This window comes from Panulirus ornatus, chromosome 4 (genome assembly GCF_036320965.1).
Source record: "Panulirus ornatus isolate Po-2019 chromosome 4, ASM3632096v1, whole genome shotgun sequence".
Taxonomy (NCBI): domain Eukaryota; kingdom Metazoa; phylum Arthropoda; class Malacostraca; order Decapoda; family Palinuridae; genus Panulirus; species Panulirus ornatus.
Genome location: NC_092227.1, coordinates 3,440,568 through 3,462,609, shown reverse-complemented (window position 1 = coordinate 3,462,609; position 22,042 = coordinate 3,440,568). Strand labels below are relative to the sequence as shown.

At 42.9% G+C, this 22,042-nt stretch overlaps 1 protein-coding gene across 1 annotated transcript in view; it reads right to left on the bottom strand.

The window, feature by feature from the left end:
• LOC139765239 (uncharacterized) overlaps window positions 1-22,042 on the bottom strand; it is a 120,228-nt gene that overhangs the window by 9,720 nt on the left and 88,466 nt on the right. Inside the window, 8 exon segments of the mRNA XM_071692579.1 lie at window positions 448-561; window positions 978-1,158; window positions 1,494-1,660; window positions 3,922-4,161; window positions 4,916-5,032; window positions 6,250-6,279; window positions 6,282-6,354; window positions 9,461-9,588. Coding sequence (XP_071548680.1) covers window positions 448-561; window positions 978-1,158; window positions 1,494-1,660; window positions 3,922-4,161; window positions 4,916-5,032; window positions 6,250-6,279; window positions 6,282-6,354; window positions 9,461-9,588 — 1,050 coding nt within the window.

Genomic DNA, 22,042 nt, shown 5'->3' with positions numbered 1-22,042 from the left:
CTATGAGACAAACTTAATCACGAGTGAAATCAGATTTGAAGAGTGCAAAAAGAAAAACAATAAAGGTCTTTCGATATGAACTGTCTTTAAGAGTAGACCTCTTGATCACGACGGCCAGGTCAAAGGTTAGGTCGATATACCGAGAAAGAGTCTTTAATCCAATAATCTTATATTTGCATCTGTCTTTTATTTCCATATATTTTTCTCTCTCTCATGTGGTGAGTACCACGTGCCTGCCTTACTTTACGTGTAAATCTCGTCGTAAGGACTCATAGATAGATGGGTAAATAGGTTTCTCTATATATAATCTATCTATCTGACCATGTGTCTACCAATCTACCAACCCCTTGTCTACCACCTGCCAAGACCTGAGAGAGTCTCTCTCTCTCTCTCTCTCTCTCTCTCTCTCTCTCTCTCTCTCTCTCTCTCTCTCTCTCTCTCTCTCACCTGCCAGGACCTGGGTGAGGCCGTGCAGAAGACTGTCGACCGTCGTGTTGTCGTCCAGCCTGGTCGTCACCATGAGTCGTGCCAGCCTCTTGTACCCGGGCGTCACCTCCGTGTCTGGCAACGACATGCGGACGAGAGGAAGTTACAGTTTGAGCGGGATGACATGTCCTACACCTTACCAGGATCCATCACTGAGAGCAGGACGGCGGAAGATGCGAGAAGACACAGGGAAGTACACAGAGGTGAGAGGGGAAGTCGTAAACAAGGCGAGAAAGATAGAAATAATTCCGGGTTGATGACTGATACGGGAAGCAATACTAGAGTTAAGAGAGGACGACAATAAATAAGAAAATCTTAAGAAAGATGTAGAATAAGTGAGAGAAATGATGTAATAAAACAAAAGAAAAACATTATGGGGGTCATACGCTTTTCACTGGAATCTATACATCACAACACTGAGCACCTTGAAACTGACGCGTCTACGATGTATTGACTTTCCAAGTTATCAACACGGAGGAGGAAGACCTCACCGGAGCACGAGAGGAGGGTGGTGTTGGGGCCGCCGTTCTCGGCCGTCCAGGTGAAGCTGGTGTGTCGTCCGCAGGTGAACACGTAGAAATCGTCCGGGCCCGAGGTGAAGGAGGCCCCCCCACGGCACCTGACGGTACACCTCTCCTTGTGACCATAGTCCTCCAGCCGGTAGCACGACACCTGCAGGTGGAGGAAGGTGACGGGGTTTGGACGAGAAAGTTCCCACCATACTGCGATGTGTTGGTGTAGTCTCAAACCACTATGTTAAATTACTTTACATATGGATGGATTTAACATAAATATTCACATCACCAAGATGAAATTAAATTTGCTTTATTATCTTATATTCATAAATTCCGGCATTTGAGGAGAGAAAAAGTATTAAAGGAAGAATCTATGCAACAGACGAGAGACCTGTGGTAATCATATACACATCAAACAAACCATCGGAGAAAGGTAATCAAATTATCCTTAGGCGCATCTCTCCAGCTGCCTGGAGTTGTGTGCGGGTGTACCTCAGCCTTGGTGGGTTTCCTGAGGGGCGTACACTGGTCCGTCGGGAGGCAGTCCTTCCCGTTAGAGTGGAGCTTGAAGTCCTGGCCACACAGGCAGTACGAGGAGCCCTCCGTGTTGACACAGATCTGGGCGCACCCGCCGTTCCCCATGCTACACTCGTTGATGTCTGTCATGGAGGGAGGAGGGGAGGGTTAAAGCTACTGCAGCGACCGGGACCCTCAGACCCCGTGAGAGAGAGAGAGAGAGAGAGAGAGAGGTACCCCATTTGATTGACCAGCCCTTATCGGAGGATGACTACTGGTTTGGCTATGCATCGATATCCACAAAACATCAGAGTTTCCGGACGAGATGAGCAAGAACATCAGCAAGAGAGAAAAAGAAATAATGTTTCTGTGAACTTTAAAACAGCATGATCTTTCTTCTGAACTACAGCTGGATTTCCTTTGTCTTGAGTTGCATGAGCGTCTGAGAGACTAACTGGTTGTTTGGACCTTAAGTATAATAACTACAGGGGTAATTACAGCTTGCCGTAATCATCCAACATCCACTGACTGAAAATCTTTTACAGCCTTCCTCGGGTGTCTGAGGTAACTCTTAAGACAACGTAGTAAATCCATAGGTCTCTGAACGAATGAATCCTCCTCCTCTTGGTCTCTTGCTTGAGGTCATACGCAAGTGCAGCTTGGATGCTTACTGCCGCAGCCAGCACAGTTAGCCACACCTGAGACACCTTTATAACACGGCGCTCTGGGCAACACAGTCAGCATGTGTGAGCTAAACGATCAATAGAGGATTTATGGCTTATTTACATATCGCTAGAATTGATGACTGTCGAACTGCTGGGATTTCCAACCGGCCAAATACACGAACATGAATATCAAGCATACGTTGGAAATTATTTTCTGGAGCAGATGGTCAAGAGACGAGTGGTCTGGCTACAAATTATTTATCATGTGTAGTCTCGATTGTATGGTTTATCAAAACAGAACAAAAATCAATTGTTTTAACATTTCCCGTTTTCTTTTACTTTATAAATAAAAGAGAGATGTCGTCAGGCCACACTTCATTAGATTTTTTTTTTCTCTTCTACGGCCATGAGATGCCTGAGCAAAATAGCTCCTTAAACAAGAGCTGATGTTAAAGTAATAAGTGTAAGCACCTTAAGAGTAATAGAAAAATGAACTATCTGAGCAAGTCGTTGTACCGTCTGAACAACTTAAACCTGACAAGATCACACCGGCCAATTTTTCGCAACACATTCATCCTGACTTGCATTTCAACCAGTGGTTTTACGAGCCACAAAAACAGGGGATACTCATGAAGACCAACGTGGCGCTGAATCCTCAACAACGCGCGAGACGATACAATATAGACGATGAACGATCGGGTTCCTGCGCAGGGAATGTGTTCGATGAACGATCGGATTCATCGGATTCATGCGCAGGAAATGTGCTCGATGAACGATCGGATTCATCGGATTCATGCGCAGGGAATGTGCTCGATGAACGATCGGATTCATCGGATTCCTGCGCAGGGAATGTGCTCAAGTTAGCTACCGTCTTTTTTTCTACCAAACGCCCAGTTTCCAAGGGAGGGAAAACCCCTAGCCGAACGATGTGGCGAGAAAAATAAAAGTCTTTATGTGGAAACTCAATCGCAAATAGAGAGCGCTCCAGAGTCCGAGCCCGCCACACCAAAGGTAAAGGCGCGTCCTCAGCGAAGCCTCGAAGCGCAACGAACCATGAAATTGGGTGTCAGCAGTACTGTTCGTAAAGGAAAAAATACAACCTACGTAATTAAATCTCTGTTCCGTATCTCCGACGTGTATGAAAAGGGTTATGGCTTAATGACAGTGCACCAGGTGATATACCTAGTCAAACGAGAACATACATAAAGAAGAAAGGATTCGACGCGTCCCTTACCACAGGATATTCTTGGGGTTGTGTTGTATCTCTGCATTTCGCATCATGGAAAGACGTCGATTAGCACGCGTGGAGGAAATGTCTGGCGGTAAATTGCTAAAGCTATGAAGTTACGTAAACACCTCGGGTACGGGTGAGAATATCTTTCAGGATTATAATTCTATGATGTAATCATTTGTATGACACGGTACAGCTCATGTCTTCAGTGATGACTAACGATATCCACCCTCCTATGTCCACTGTACCCACTGTACGTACGCTCTATACTGGCCTCCTCCACCTACCCACTAGTGATACGTGCCCTTCACCCAGACTCTCACTGAAATGCTGTCTATATACCTAAAATAAATATCTTAAACTAAAAGAACAACATAACACTGCATCTTATGCACACTCGCTACTTGTAAATTTTTGCATTTATACATATACAGAGAGAGAGAGAGAGAGAGAGAGAGAGAGAGAGAGAGAGAGAGAGAGAGAGAGAGAGAGAGAGAGAGAGTCTTACCTCCGCAGTGAGCCCCGGCAAAGAGCTGGTAGCCGCTATCACAGGAACAGTAGTATGAACCTGGGGTGTTGGTACAGAAGTGCTCACACGTCTCGTTCACCGCACACTCGTTCACGTCCCGGCAGGAGCGCTCGTCTGGCAACAACTTGTAGCCAGGGGGACACACGCATTCGTAGCTTCCCCAGTTGTTGACGCACTGGTGTTCGCAGCCGCCATTTTCGACTGAACATTCGTCCACATCTGAGAGAGACTACTGGGTTATGGTGTGTTGGGGGGGGGGGGGGGGTCCTGGTGTTGGGTCGTGGTGGGGGAGAGCGTGGGTAGGGGGGGTCCCTGATGTGGAGTGGTGGTTGGTGTTGGGGAAAGTAAGGTACTGATGTGGGAAACGACAGTGAATTGGATTCGTGTTCAAACATCACATAGATCAATATATGACAGTACAATACACTTTTTAAACACATTAATGAAAAAAAAAATTCTGCTGGATATGTAGCTATACAGGAACTTTTATTCAAAATCACAGAACATGAAAGTGACAACAAAGGTACACTATGAGACTGATATACATTCTACACTTTTACTCGGCAACTGATGGCCACATACAAGAGAGTCCAATTCTACCAAAGACTGATGACAGTGCTCGTAAAAGCACTAGGTGGAAATTCGTGACGAGGATTACCTTGGGGTGTCATGATGGAACTGGAAAGACAAGTTCACTTGGGGAAGCCGGGTTTTGTGGGAGGAGGGAGACGAGAGAAGCAGCAAGGGACTCTTAAATTCAATTCAAGGAGTAACAGAAACAAATACGTCAATATCGTACTATATTCCAGTTTACCTGGAACAATTTCATCTTTCGTTGCTGAGGGAAATTCACATCTATGTAGTCGGGGTAGGTAATGGTGGTGAGGAACGTTCATATTAATAATATAATGGTGGAGAACCGTATGGTGATAGCACCGAGCTAGGGAGGATGGCAGCTGTAGGGTAGACTCACCTAAACAGGTCCTCTGGTCTTGGTGCAACTGGAAGCCCTTGGAACAGGAACAGCGGACCCCCGTGGCTGTGTTGTGGCAACGACGTTCACATCCACCGTTATTGATGGCACACGAAGCTGTGGGCGACCCAAAGAGAATCGGACGACCGTCAATTTCATCCATGAACCTCATCCACAAAAATCTAAATCAACCTCATCCACAAAATCATTTTTTTCTAAGCTTTGTGATGTATTGGTGTTTATTGATATACATATTTTTGTTATACTTACGTATGAGCTGGATATACAGAATTGAATTAGTTACATTGCTTTCGAATTAACAGATATCTACAGAATTATGTGACCCCTACAGGTACAGAGCCAGCTGAAGCTAGTCATTTCTAATGCAGGCATCTCAACATGTTGTGGACGGGGTATCTTTCTCTTGAAAATATGGTTCATGAGGACGAAATTACAATACTTTGATTGGAGCTGACAATTATTAATTTCACTTCAAGTTTTTACCGAGAGGAAAAGCTTTCCTAAGAATAAAATGTTGATAAGACGAAGCTGACATCATGGTGATTCTTATATATGTGGTATAAATAGCTTCAGCATGTGAGAATAACGGACGGATAGGGGATTCTTAGTCCTATAAGCAGACAGCCTATCCTGCGTTTAATAGAATAATAAATCAATGCCTCGCGTTCCACGTATTTTCATGAGATCAATTTTCAGAGAAAGTGTTGCATCATAGCCAGAAGTTCCTTCAATCTAACACTGCGCCACTTCTAGGAACTGGGAAACGTAGACTCCTTTGGAGTAAGAAGTTCTTTGAGGAGATTTTCTCCCAGTGAGCAATAAATGTTTTACATCATCAACTTAACTCCGACATGTATAGCTATGCTTTTTAACCTTGCCTTCTTCTGTTGGACTTCGACAATGTATCAGTAAGACTAGGTGCAGGCATTGCAAGCTATAATCCTTTACATTACATCGGCCATAAACATAGCGGGAGGGTCTGTGGTCGTAGAATATTCCTTATAATCTGTAGAAGGAATTCAAAAATGTTTCGGGTTGGAGGTTATGAATTGATATTGACGGCTTCAATGATCCTAGCAGCAACTTGACAGGCCTTGAACCCAACTTAACCAGCCAACAAATCAATACATAAATGAAAACTTTGAAATATGATTTACAATCACAGAAAGGACAGTGGTTAACAGTAATTAAAAGAATTTAACGACTTTAAACACGAGCCTAAAGAAAACGGGCATTTTGGGCCCCAGCGTAGCCGCAACGTCTGGAGGCTAACAGGAAGTTAAGCAACTGACTGATAAAATGTAAATACTTACGGATACACGACTGTCCATCGGCAGCCAGAGGTACTGGGAGTGACAGGTGCAAGCCGGACCTGATGTCGTCTGGTGACAGTGATGCTGACATCCTCCATTACCGACCTGGAGATAATAATAATGATAATAATAATAATAATAATAATAATAATAATAATAATAATAATAATAATAATAATAATAATAATAATAATAATGGTCTCCATTATCATTTCTTAGGATTTTACGGCCCTGCTCTCTTGTTTCATCATTCACGAATGAAACTAAGTTGCGAAGAGAGGTTACGAACCCTGACACAATGGATAACGTTGAATAAAGGTTATATATAACATGACTAACAATGACTGGGTGTAAATAGGACCTGGACTGTCTGTTTATGGGCTAGCAGACCTTCTGTTGTGTCTTATATAGATGTGTTCAGTTTTTGTGAATCAGTATTTTGTAATGGTTGTAAAAGGTTGTTATAAGGTTGTTATTGGAAATAAGAGAGGCCTTTTGGATGAATCAGGTCGGATATTAACACAGTGAACTTGCGTTAATGGTACATTTCAGCTGGTCAACCAATAAAAAATCTACTGAGAAATAATAAAAAAAAAAACGATCTAAAAAGGCTACATCTTGAATCTATACCATTATCTTCCGACCCACGAAATCCCTTCTGTGGGTCTTCTGCAGCGCTCAGAAAGTAAGTCACATTCACCAGATGGGACCAAAGGTCTTGTTGAGGTAAGCAAAAGGACATTTGAGGAATAATTCTTGGTGTCTTCAGTGTGGAAGATGCATCTGGGGCATATGAGGTCTTGTGATATGTTGAAACAGGTTTCCTAATGTTGGAGAGATGGGTGTTGTTTAGAACGCAACGAGCAAAAATAACCCGTGCATTTCTGGGGAGAGTAGTTTCAGATAGTTTATGTTTGGTGGGGTAATACTTATCATTGAGATGGGAATCCGGTTGTTTAGTGTTTTCTGATCATTTTGGGGGGTGTATACATTGTGTCATATCATGTCAGCTGAAGGAAGGGGATCTGTGAGTAAAGGTTGTTGAAATGTGAGACAGGTAAGCTTCTTCTTTCAACATGGGGTTGGCAGTTGTTTATGGAGTGGTTTGGACGACAAGGCTCTAGTGGTCTTGCTAATAAATGAGCACCAAGCATACTGGTGAGACTGCATTGTAAGTATACATAGACATAAAGACGAATGATAAGAAACTCCACAAACCGATGAGTGAAACTCGACCTGCAATGATAAGCAAATCCGACGCATAAGAACCTGCAGGTATTTCAGCTAAACACGCTGTTGCCTACGGCTAAAAGCATGAAAGACAAGGAATGAATTTCAGTCTCAGGAGCTAACTGAATCAATGAATCATAAATTACCTATTATAATCCAACAGACTTGACAAAGACAAGGGATGAATTTCAGTCTCAGGAGCTAACTGAATCAATGAATCATAAATTACCCATTATAATCCAACAGACCTGACAAAGACAAGGAATGAATTTCAGTCTCAGGAGCTAACTGAATCAATGAATCATAAGTTACCCATTACAATCCAACAGACCTGACTGTCTTTCCATTCATGTCACCAGCATACGAGGTCTTTCTAGTACCCTCTTTCTAATATGATACTTCCTTCTGATGCCAACAGTCTGATAATGTCCTCACTAACCCCTCTCACATCTCGAATTATAATCTTCACTCATGATTCCGTTTCAGAGGAGAAGTATGGACGTGCCCCAGTACCTGCACACCTCGAGGAACCTTGAATCTCCAGTCTTTGACATTATTTGGCTGAAGGTTTTTGTCTCTCAGCTATATAGTTTTTATCTGCATCGACCAAACGTACTTCAACCGCGTAGAAATACCTGCCATAAGGCCGTGACATCTCATCCTATTAAGGTGAGGTTCTCCAATTTCCAGATTTCAATGGACATCATAGGGAATGGTTGAGCTCCTCCCATCCCGGGAGTGGTCTGAATTGGGGAGGTTGGAGTTCCGGAGACGGGGAGGTGGGGTGTTGGAGTTTCGGAGCCTTCACGTTTTCTGTTCTTAAGAATTTCAAGCAAGTTAATACCCACTCTTACCCATCCTCCGATCCCTCAAGCTGTAGCAACACACACACACACACACAATCTTACATCCCCCCTAACCGGGTCATCTAATCACATTTCCGTTGATGTATTAACCACACCACCTCCACCTCAACCTGCCCCTTTAACAGTGCTGATTAGCAAAAAGTTCGTTTTGACTTTCCTTGTGTAGATTTCTTCTCTGATGATGATTCAGTCTCTGTCAAGCGTGTATTGCTGCGGGGAAATGAGCGTGAATATCCTTGCTTCCCCCAGGATTACCTCTTCTTCCAGTTTGTGTTTCAACTATTCCTGTTTTAGCTACGGCCATTCGACCAAGAGACCTGGCATATCCGACTTGCATTCAACTTTCAGCTTTGCTCATGGTCACTGTCAGTATATCATCCTTGAAGCGAGGTCTTCCTTTATACAACAAAAGTACTATAACCTCTCCTCTTTATTTACTGAGTTCTTTCTGGTCTTTGTGCTTAAACCATCTCTAGCTATCAATCATTTGCTTTTCCGTTCTGACGATAATATACCTTGACTTCTTCGTTCTGTTTCTTCTATCAATAAACCTATGATGACTTTTAACTTTGCCTCGCCTTATAATGGTCGTCTTATCAATCCTATACCCCTCTCTATTACAACTTTCCACACAGCTTAATAAGCACTCCTTTATATGAACACATGTAAGGCATATGGACCAATTGGTATCCTTTCTAGTATTTTGTGCCTCTGAGCTTGCGCCTGTGCTTGCTCGTCTATTGCGTTTCTGTTTGGACCAAAACACTTATGGACACTTAAATATATCACTAAAGAAACATGATAAGATTACACAATACATAACACTAATAACTGATAAAGTAGATAAGTAATTATGCAAGGAAGATGCAAAATAGTATAGATATAATGGACCTATGACGAAAATTTTGCATTCAATAGCAGTTACAGGACATTGTTAGGGTCAGCATATCAACTCTTACTACAATGTGAATACAACTCATGCAAGTGGCAAGGCAATAAAACGTATGGTGAAGACCGAGTAGTGTTAAGATTACAGAGAGAGAGAGAGAGAGAGAGAGAGAGAGAGAGAGAGAGAGAGAGAGAGAGAGAGAACAGCATGATGGTGGAGTACTCACCGCACAGGTCGGCTGGCATTGCTTGGCCTTCACTAGGACGTAACCCTCCCGGCAGCCACAGGAGGGGCCGCCGTCAGCAGTCAGGAGGCAGTGCTGTTCACACCGGAGCGCAGCGCAGGACGTAGAGGCTATGGCAGCATCAGCGGCGGGAGGTGGATGAGGAGGAAAGAAGAGGGACGGGGAGCGTTAGTTAGCCATCCTCCAACACGTCCTTCTAGTTCAGAAGATGGATAGAAGTGAATCTACGATTCGTTGGGAAGATTACAGGCTGATATCCGCATGAGATGAGAATGGATTAATATGAACACACGACTGATCACTGTGTGTGTCGGAGGAAGGAGGAGGACCGGATGTATTTCTTGCTTTGAGGTTCCTAGGAAAAATAAGACTCACTATGGCTGGGAAACATAAGACTCACTGTCGCTAGGAAAAATATGACTTTCTGTGGTTAGGAAAAATAAGACTCACTGTGCCTTGGAATAATAAGGCTCACTGTGGCTAGGAAAAATAAGACTTGCAAAAATCTGGTCTTCATTTCATTAAGAACAACAGTATCATCTCTCCTGGAGTCGAAAATAAAAGGTACAGTTAACGTAGTATGGAACAATGGAATATTAAATGAAAACCTTCCTTCAAGGATGAAATATATAACCTATTAATCTGTTAAGAGGAATAATTGATGACCTTATCAAGACCGTAACACCTCCCATTTTTATTAGTCTGAGAGACAGATTCTTCAATCTTTCGTTGCTTGAAGAGGAAGACTTTTACCAGTTTACATGACTATGAAGAGGAAGATCTTGCGGTTGCACGATCAAAGTCCCGGACTGGGTAACTCTCTCTCTCTCTCTCTCTCTCTCTCTCTCTCTCTCTCTCTCTCTCTCTCTCTCTCTCTCTCTCTCTCTCTCATATCAAATCCATCCTTAAACACCCTCAACCCTCACTCCTCTTCCTCCTGCTGCTCCTGCAGCTATCGTCAGCATCCGACTCCCACCATCCACTAGACACAGCTTCAGGCCCTACCCCTCCACTGCCACACTGCGTACAACGCCCACACACCACACACCATACATTCAGGATGTCCTCAACTACCCACGTCCATCCCTCACACCTCCCGAGGTGTATTAGTGGATACAGACGTCACCAACGCAGTCGACATCCTCCCCCCGACATATTTGTTACAAAATATATCTGGCATCGTTCTTCCTAAAACAAAATGGCAAAAAATGATCAGCCGATTTCATAGGTGCTCGTCGAGCCAAAGCCACTGACATGGGCTTCACCTCCCACCTCTACAATGGGGTCTCCCAAGTGGGTGGGTCTTTCTCCAGCCCTATTCAATCTCCTGGTGCACGACCTCTATAAACCGCTTCACCCTATACTACGCTTGAACAGCTTGGTTATCCTTCTCAGCAAAAGCAAACACGACAAAACTGCAAACCATACCGAACGAAGCACTCTGAACAATCTCTTGTGGCTTAGCAATCACGAAAATTCAACATCAGGACAATGAAATGTCAATACTTTCCTATTCAGTCCCACCTTAAACACGCTCTGCAACCAGTTGCATGCGACTACGTTGGAATCCTGCCGTCCAAACCACTTGATAACCACCACACCAGCCACCAAGCAATCCCGCCTCACACTTCACCAACTCGTATTTGCAGATACTCCATCGCCCCCTCCTCATCCTCCTCCAGCAAATACAACATTGGCAGAATATATTCACACTATAATGACTCGACAAGGCCCCAGCCTCCTCGCAACCCCATCCTTTACCTCCAAACCAGTCTTGAACTTCAATCCACCAGAAATCACACCTCCTAAATATGTACAAGTTCTTGTGTGCAGTCTGGACACCACGCGTCTCTTAAACAAAACCAATATCTACTATTTCTCCAGATCCCTCGTTCTCAAGATGCATCTTTCATGCTAAACTCTCACTTCCTCACTTGTCCTGTACACAGCCCATGAGGACAGACACACAACATCACTACACTTCTTAACCTTTGGTCACGCCCGGCGAACGTGGTTAGCTTCCTGAGCGCTGCGTGGGGCCCAGTGTGTTCTACGGCAGGAAGTTAAGGTAGGAAGAGTATAAAATCCTGGAATCGAAGCCATGTAAAGAAGAAGAACCACCACCCCTTTCGTCACGCCAAGCTGGGGGCGAATCAGTTTAAACACCCAGCAATGGGTGGGGAACCAGTCACACTGTTTCCCAGCACTCGTAACTCACCAGAGTGAGTGGTGACCGAGATATACTTCTAGCCCAACTCACTCACCCTTTCCTCTAAACTGCTTATCATGTGAAATCAAAAGGACTGATACCTTTCGATATAAATCTTGCCATTAAGTGAGCGTATACCAAAGTCCATAACTGGCAGTACGACCCTTCGAGCACGATTGTGCGATCCAGAGTTATGATGAAGTGACTTTTGATCTTTTAAAAAGATCAAATATAAAAGATTGATAATAAAATCGTGCAGATGGGTCATGATCTTTGCATTCACAGGTCGTACCGTCGCGCTCAAAGGCCATACTGGCGTGCTCAAGGGCCGTACTGCCGTGCTCAAGGGTCGTACCGCCGTGCTCAAAGTTCGTACCGTCGTGCTCAACATGGTAATACCACTAGAACAACCACTGCAATGAATTACCATCAAAAAATGATGATTACAAAATTACCTTCATTTCAGTGAATCAACAAATGCCTTACAGGCATACTGTATTTCACTGCAGTATCTCGACTGTGCTCAGATGCGTTGCAAAGCAAAATCATCTACATGCGTTAACAGACGTAGGGAGGCGATCGGTGCCATGGACCCACGTCGCCACAGATATCACACACACACACACACACACACACATCATGCAGATCCGCTCATCTCCAACGAACCGCTCGTATACCTAACAGTCTATTAAGAAAAAAAATATCACCTCTTCTATGCAGATTAAGGTGGAAGACGACCGACTACCTTGATACATGCAAGTCCGCTCTGTAGACAGAAGGGGCGAGAGATGATATCATGTACGAAAGATCACCAGATAGAAGAGGCAAATGAGAGGTTGTGACTAGACCCCCGAATCTGTACCATTCATCTAACTCGTTTGCAGATAATTACGTGTGAGTGTATATAGACTGTGGAAGTGACCACCTGACCATTACCTTACAACATATAGGGGTCATAACACCTCGTCAGGGGCTTCCCTGTTCAACGTTGCTCCAACAACCAAGTTCAGAGACTCTGGGTAGCTATGGGTGTCATAAGGCGAATTCAGAGATGATAATTGGCATCTCTGTGCATTCTTCGCTTATTCAAAAGGAAAGTCACCAGCAAACGAAAGGACTAGCAATTCATACGATGCAAACGAAAGGACTAACAATTCATATCTTAACAACAATCTTAACTGGTTGTGACGTTGTTAACACACGGATAGGAAAAACAGACATATGTATATAGACTAACCAGGATGATACAGGAAAAATATGGCCCAATCGTGGCTGTCTCAGATGAAAAGAAAAATTATGACAAAAAAATAAATAAATAGAAATACAGACGACACTAATTTGATCCCAAGTGTTTGTCGACCTTACTCTTTAAGGTGGTAATATCATAAAATGGAACTTCTTTGTTTTAAACCCGCTGGTCCTTTGCACTTGTGCGAGGTAGTGTTGGGTTCGGACGACTACAGCCTTCGAGGAGAAATCTTCTCTTGGCTCATTGTGTTGATACAGGAAGGGCTGTGATTTCCAACCCCTCGCATATATATATATATATATATATATATATATATATATATATATATATATATACAATCATTCAATAAAAGAATAACCAAACTCGAAAAAAGTATTTTTTTCAGGAACCATTGCTAAAGTACTTATCAGCTTTACGAATTAATGCGAAAAAATGATAAATCCTATTCTGTTTTTGAAAAAAAAAGCTAACATCAAAGTGCCTTTGGTTAATATCATAAAATATAATATTTCCGTCAGCACAAAAGCCCTTACAGTGGACGCGCGCGCGGGAATCCCCCGCAGGGTAAGGTGTACCCGCTCGCTCAAAAAATAAGCCCGGGTTTAAACCCAACCATCGACAGGAGGGCGGACTCGTTCAATACTTACGATGAAGAAACAAAAAAACAACAAAAAAATGCGGTAAACATCATAGGATGTTCACCTGCCGGAGAGGCACACAAGACAAGAAGATCCTGACGGCCCCTCGTCATGGAGGGGCTGCTGGGAGCCCTCCCCAGCCCCAGCCCAAGCCGGCCGCCGCTTCCCTCCCTCCCTCCCGCCAGAGCTGGTCCTCCCGGGTGGTCTGGTCAGTATGCGCGCCGCACCTGTCCGGTGATTATTATTTGCTCGCTATCACCCCTCCTCCTCCTCCTCCTCCTCCTCCTCCTCCTCTGGCCGTGTGGTACGATGTTCGCCACAGTGGACAAAGGCAATTTGATGGTCTTCAAGCCGGGGTATTGTAAAGTAAGCATTTAAACCACGGGCCGTAAAAGAGCCGGGTATAGTGTTAGGTGGTGTTAGTGACCGCTTAGGGTGTGGTAGGGTGGCAAAGGGGGGTCCTTAGTTAGCGTTGTTATTTACGGGTACACTGACTCACGGGAGGAGTTCATTCTTGTTAGATATACAATCACTAACTAAAGTCAACCCCGAAAGGGAGTTTGAAATGTATGTCGAGGAGAGAAAGTTTCTGTGCTACACAGTCAAATGTATGCAAAACTGATTGGAAGTATTATCTGCACGCGGGCCCTCCGCCTGTAATATATTGTCAGATAACAAATTGGGTAACAAGTTTGCGTGATAATGAGGCGGGTGGCGGAGGGAGAGCGGTGTGCCGGGAGGTGTGGGTTGATGAGGAGCTGGGCGGCTGGCTGCTAGTGTCGAGCGGCCGCCGTGGATAATTTCATTTCACGCCTTATCCTTCATACGGAGCTCCGCTGCCGGGCGTACAATACAATTGACCGGTACCCATTAGCTACGAGGCTGATAGAGGATCTGCAGAACTGATGGTTGTCAAGCGGATATATCGCTGTTTATGCTAAGCGGGCGAAGAGGGAGGGGGGAAGAGAAATATATATGTATATAAAGACCTTGTTTGTTTGTGGAATTGGTGCCTTGTTCCCCGCTATCTGTTAAGTTGTTTGATTTCATGACTATCAAACATATGATCACGACTGAATCCGTCCCAGTTCATGAAACATTCAGCATACACATGAAACAGTTTGTTTATTTAGCAATCGACCATCAGGATCATCAATGCCGTCAACGTCAAGTTACGTAAAGCCACGAATCAAAAAAAAAACAAGAACACAAATCTCGAGCACCTTCAGGTGTTCGGTGTACTTTTAAGAGAACACCTGCTAACGGCATGGATGGTTCTTGTCCTGAATGGGAGTAAGACAAACACAATAGCCACATGGAGCTGTCTTAGGGACCCTGGTTTTTTTTTTTTTTCGGAACTATGCCAAAACTTGAGTTTCTTCAAGAACACGAAAACTATCTGGATATATATATATATATATATATATATATATATATATATATATATATATATATATATATATATATATATATATATATATATATTTATATATATATAATATATATATATATATATATATATATATATATATATATATATATATATATATATTTGCGAATGATGCTATACGTGAGGGAGGCAAGGATTATCTACGATTGCTATAACTTATTATGAAAAAGACCTTGACGTGTTGTGGACTAGATCACATACGTGGGAAGCTACATTTGCAACAATTTACCGCAATGAATATGGTGATCAGACACAAGAGCTATGGCTATCCTCTCACAAGGAGGACATCAATAACATCTAAGTGTATAAGGAATTTTGATGATGACGTCGTATCAAAGCTGGTTACCGACACGAAACACATGAAGACAAAGGTATAAAAAAGTAGCATATATTTACCTCACATACATATATACTTACATATTAAAGACACGTAGTACCAACGTCGCTAGTCTATGGTTATCAATCTATAACTTGTAATGTGAGTCAATCAGTGAAGCCCAGCCCCAGGACCCTCTCTGCGTGTACTCTGTATCCTCTTCTGCGTCACCTCCCACAGGATGGGTAAGCGTGCACAATAAATTCGATTACACAGCGGTAAAAATCAAAATCAGAAGAAACTGAAAATATATCCTAACGAGAGACGTATCGTGGGCGTCCCATAGTACTGATCCTTTCCTTCGTCCTATTCAAATCTCCCGTCTTCTTATCTCAAATGACACAGCTGCCTCTGCAACCCAAGGGAGAAGAAAATGGGGAGACCTGCTAGCTACCTCAGGTTCCTCAGTCGATCAGATAATGTCGGTGTGTAGCAGCCCTTGGTAGAGGGGGAAGGAGCCGATCGTTCAGTGCTTTCGAACTAGTGCATGGTACACAGAAGCCGTCCAAATGGTACGTGGCGTAGGCTGGTAAGTTCTAACACAATGAATAAATACTGATTATCTCTTTTATGAGGATCTCGCAGCTCTATGGCCTCACTACAGTCAGTAGCAAGGTAATGATAGCCTCCTTTGGAGTGAGCGAGTTCTTGTAAGGGGGCTGTACTCCCTTTCGTCCCATGACAGTGACACAACTTCGACGAAGGTGACTTTTCAAATCGCTGTGTGACCTCATGCAGGCAAAGTCCGGTAGCACCTCATATGACTTAAAAAAAAAACATGAATACCATCTGTGCTAATCACTATTGGGTAGTATAGTTCGTGCATATTTTTACATGTTAAGTAATGCCATAAACACAAGATATATTGAAGTTCAAAGTATCTTACGAGGCTGACCCGAGAGTTTACACATATGATGGTGCACAAAGTGACTGCAAGACAGGTAAGTGGTAGGCTATTGAGGGACAAAAAAGACTGGGAATCACCAGACAAATGGATAACAGCAAAGAAACGAAACCAAAAGAAACAGTCGGTAATGATGCCAGGAAATACTTCTTCAACATAAACCAGGTTAATGCAAGAAGCAGAAAATAAAGTTCGAGAAATTGGCTGGTTGCTTGATTGGGCCAGGAGGTAGTTAAAGGCAGTTAGTATCCACCAACGAAAAAATATGTTTTGAAAGTTTTCCTTAAATACTTTTTTCCTTTTAATTTTTTTTTGGGGGGAGGAGGGAACTTGCACTCTAATTTCTTAAACTCTTGTTAAGGAAGATGATCGGTGGCGTGTAGGGGAACACATTTGAGTCAACGACCATAATGATTCCTGAAGTTAGGACATATTACAACCAGCAGTGTGTCGATAATACTTTTTACACACACACACACACACACACACACACACACACACACATCACAAGGGTCGCAGATGAAACCAGACTCAAAGAGATGTTGATCGTACCACAAACTACACATTGCTGAAGAGTTCCGGTTCAAGCAGACAGGAAAGAAACGATGTAAAAGATCCAGTGAAGGGGCAAAAGAGATGGTACCAGACTGAATCTATTATCATTATCACAAATAATAATAGTGCACACGCTACAACATAAACACCAATACACATACAAACACTCATACACGAAATACGAAAAGACAAACGAGCGTATATATATATATATATATATATATATATATATATATATATATATATATATATATATATATATATATATATATATATATATATGCAATTTGTATTCACATATTTGCACCGTACGGGGAGGGAGTTCTACGCTGGCCCTATCTCATAAACATTCGCTGCTACCAAACAGCTTTTTAAAGTTTTGTATACTGCCAATCATACAAAGTTCCATCGTTCAATATATTCCAGTCAACCACAGACCACACTACGAAAATATTTCTTGATTCAATAGTCACAATATTTTTGCTTAATTTCAAGCAATGTCATCTGGCTCCTTCATCTCTGCATTTCGAAGACCTGTTTACTGTTGACGTCATCATACTGGTTCTAAAAAAGAATATGAAAGTTCTGATCAAGTCACTCCTTATTCTTCAGTCTTCCATGTTGGACAAATTTATGGCCTCTAACTTCTCACTGTAACGCAGCTCTCTTAATGCTGATACTATCTACTTGCTGCCCTCCTCTGGACCTTCTCTATCAGTTCTTTGTGCTTCTTCAAGGGCGGTGACCAAACTGGAGAAGCATATTCTTCTATCATCTAGCATACAATGAGGACAGTTTGCTGCATATTTTCCTACCCATGTACTTGAAAGCATTTCTAAATTTTGCCAGTAGACAGTCTCCGGCGACAGATTAGGTACAATGTCAACCCCTAGTCCAGTTCTTGTGGTGAGTCGTTCACAGAAATCAAGAAGAGCAATGGTTCCAAAAAGGAACCTTGCGGCACACCATTGGCGGCCACCAACCCACACGTCCTTTGTTCCCTTCCACTATAATTATCTCTTCATTGAATAAGTGCTGTCCATTGCACTCACGTAGTTTTCCATTTGCAATTACTCATCTACTTCCCGTCTCAATACCTTTAACAGCATTTTATAGACCACACTCGTCAAAGAAACAAGTCTGTAACTCAACGAAATTTCCCTGTCTCCTTTCTAAGAGATGAGTATGATTATTGTTTTGCCTCTTCCAGTCCCCTTGGCACTTTATCTTTCTCCATCGACATATCGGACGCAACATTTCAAGAATCTTTAATCGAGTTTGTCTGCACTTCTTCAGTATCTATAGAGACATTAAGACATGACCACGAGCATTTGATGGGCGGAGGCTGATTAGTACCCGTGTGGATCCGGATTTGTAGTAACCTATTTGTACAGTGCGAGGATGGGTGCCCCCATCTGTCTGACCTTGTAAGCGAGTGCACGTTCGCACAAAATGTGTTGAGCCACTTTTATTGTACACCTTAAACATCTCCCTTGAGGATCACGACCAAGTACACTGTCCCCTGAATCACACACCCGCAACCACCATCACCACCACCATCACCAACACCCGCAACCACCATTACCACCACCACCACCACCACCAGCAACCACCATTACCACCACCACCACAACACTTTTATGCCTCCTCACCGCGTAGTGCCCAGGACACGGGACGAGACACACACGCAACCACAGTAAAACTCACAGGAACACAGCAATGTTGATTTTATGACTGGGGAGGGAGGGAGCGAGAGACGGAGGAAGAGAGCGAAGGAGGGAGGGAGGGAGGTAATATCCGTGACGGTGTGGGAGGCTGTGGGGAAAGCCTTCAAGTCAGGGTAAGGAGGGGGGCAACACGCGAGGAGGAAGAATCCGCTGATGTTCAAGTAAGAACCGTAGAACTCCTGTGTCGAGGAACTTGATGTGAGAAAAGTTCCTTTAGTCTTTGATATGTGTCCGATCACATTAAGCTTGCTGCTTAACAACACCTACCTGTAAATGCTATAAAACACCTGAACGATATATATATATATATATATATATATATATATATATATATATATATATATATATATATATATGAGAGAGAGAGAGAGAGAGAGAGAGAGAGAGAGAGAGAGAGAGAGAGAGAGAGAGAGAGAGAGAGAGAGAGAGAGAGAGAGAGTAACAATAGAGAGCCGCTGTAAACATAATAATTCCAGAACCAATACAATATATTGTCTAAAAAAAAAAAACACAGTTCGTCATACGTAGCTTTAAAAAACTTAACAAAATACAAAACAACAATGTAAATCTCCTCCAAAAATGAAACAAGAAATTGCGTCCTAATCCTATTTTTTCAACAACTCAAAGCTTTGTGTTTATTGATAATGATATCCTTGAGATATTCTGACACTATGTTCAAAATTCGCCATGCATTCAGTAAGCTATGTAAACACCTGGTGTAACCATGCCCAGTACAAGAAGGTTCTGTTAATACCATGTCCCCTGTGTAATGTGCAATGACCATCTTTGTATCACTGTCAGAGTTAACAACATGCCCAGTGGCAGTGCATTCTGTAAGTGTATGTTCAATATGCGACGCATCTTTCACCTTTCATATTGCTATCAGTGTTAACCACTGCAAGCCACAATGTGTCCTGTCTCAATTACACACCTCAGTGTATATGTAATTTGTATGTGTACATAATGCAATGTTCCCAAGATGTTCTTTATATGTGAGACATATTTTGAACTTTCTTTGGACGACACAAATGTTACCTATGCTGCTGTCAGCATCACTTACAAGAGCGTAATCATTTATCATGTACATGATATATCCTGGACCTCCCTCCCTGTCTGTGGGAGGAGGACAACTTTGGGTCTCTGGTCCCCACTTGGGGCCACCTGTCCACCCTCCTATATCCATGTACTGTACCCACTGTACGTTCTGTAGTGGTTTTCACCTACACCCTAGATACGTGCCCTTCACCTACACATATCGCTGGAATAATGTCTATGTATACCTAGACAATAGATATTCTAAAACACACAAAAAATAAAAAGTTAAAGGCTTTAAACAATTCCCTTTCAGAAAGCGCAGACTCCGAGATGAACCTAACCGCAGACCTGATGCCATCTAACTGATGAGGAACTTTGGCAGTCCAAACTTCCCTACAAGATTCCCATGGCATCATTTACTAAGTACAGTACTGCACAGTATTTCATTTCTCATCTGTTTCCTGTCGTTGATTAAGCCGGAAGGAGAGGCGGGTGGGGAAGTGCCTCCTGTTAAACAATCTTGTTTTTACCACTATACTTAGATTTTCTATTTTAACAGATAACCTCGTTGTGGACCATTAGGTCTCCTGTTATCTTGTCCTTCTCATATACAATTAAGCCTCCCTCCTAATCCTACCGCAAAGCACAACAAACCAACACTACAAGCGGAGCTGCAGGATGAAATGGTTAAAAGATGTATGACAAAAAAAAATAATAGTCCCCGAGCGCCGCTACGTCATACTAGCAAGTATCAATCGGTCGTATGTCTTGCCGGCGACGTCGCACTGGTGGAGGGAGGCGCGGCCCGGCCGTCCCCCACACCCCGCCAACCGGCCCAGCCAACCTCGCCTCCAGTCCCGCCTATCACTGCAGATGCATTTGATTTTTTTTGTTTTCTTCTTTTTTACAACGCTGTAACTCGCTGCTTCCGAGCCTGGCGGGGGGCAGGTTTATGATGGCTCGTGTGGGTGTATATGGGAGGACGCGTCTGAGGAGAGGAAGCTCAGGGAGGTGTAGATGTTGTAGCCTTGAGAGGGTTGTGTGTGTGTGTGTGTGTGTGTGTGTGTGCGGGGAGCGGGTAGAGTGTAGACAAGCACAGAATGGGCGATGGGGTGAGTTTCGGTTGGGATAATATATAAAAAAAAGGATATATATATATATATATATATATATATATATATATATATATATATATATATATATATATACTTTGTAAATCCTCCCCTCCTGTATTACTTTCCATACAAAGGAACAGAGGAAGGAGTCAAGGAAAGATTTTTTCCTCTAAATTGGCGATTCGAGGAAAGGAGTGCAATGTCCCGAATCCATCATTTACCTGCTACTTCACTGTAGCGCAGCCACGGAATGCAGAAGCCCAGTGATGGGGTCTTGAGGTCATACATTTCAACACTTACAACGAAAAGTCTCGAGGTGTCGTCACCAGCAGCGACAAAATAGACGGGTTCGAATCATCATTACTAGATACTAGTCGAATCATTAAATATAAACATTAGGCTGGTTGTTTGGATTTTAGGCCAATCAACTACCAGGGGTTAATGAGGTCGTTAACATCAAACTACATCAACCAAGGGAACAATTCTTAACACCTTCCTTTGTGAAGGATGATTTCTAAGACCACATACATTTACGCTACGCTTGTGGCCTGGTTGGTTGATCGGGTTTAACGGCCAACGACCTATGAGGAAGGTCATTAGGCATGGAATCCCTTTTTCTATTTTTGACCATAAAGTTCCTGTGTGGTGATCCTACAAGAACTACCTGAAGTACCTGGCAGGAAAATAATTTCCTACACAGTTTCACGTAATGGTCCCTGGTCATTCAAACGAACCCATGTGTCTTTCGAAGAACCCTTCACTGTCTATGTCATCAACCTGATTCAAAAAGTTAACACCAGTGTGAACAGATCACCCCTTACTCTTCTATTCTCCATGGTGAACAAATTCGATAATCTATAATCCTTCCTTGCAACTCAGGTCTCTTAATTTCTATGTTTTTGTGATTCTGCCACACTTTTTTTTTTTGCAGATATATATATCAATTTATAATAATATGTGGTCTGATGACAAGTTAGCAGTCGATAGCTATTAGATTCAAGATTATATCTACGTCCTTACATACATACATACATACATCATGGGGTAAATTTACAGTAAATACGTTTTGACAAAATAATTCTAAATGCTTCAAGAAGGTATTCTAGATTTTCCTGTTGGTAATTGTAATAATATGATGTTGAGGGCCTTAGTAACCCTGGCAGCTGATAGGCCAGAAGCCCAAACAACCAACCAATCATCATACATAAACCTGCAACTTACTCTCTGGGATCACGTGTCTGTAAACCACTCATCTGTAGTTACCTATTTGTACGTTACAAGAGGGGGAGTTCTCCACTCCCATGGG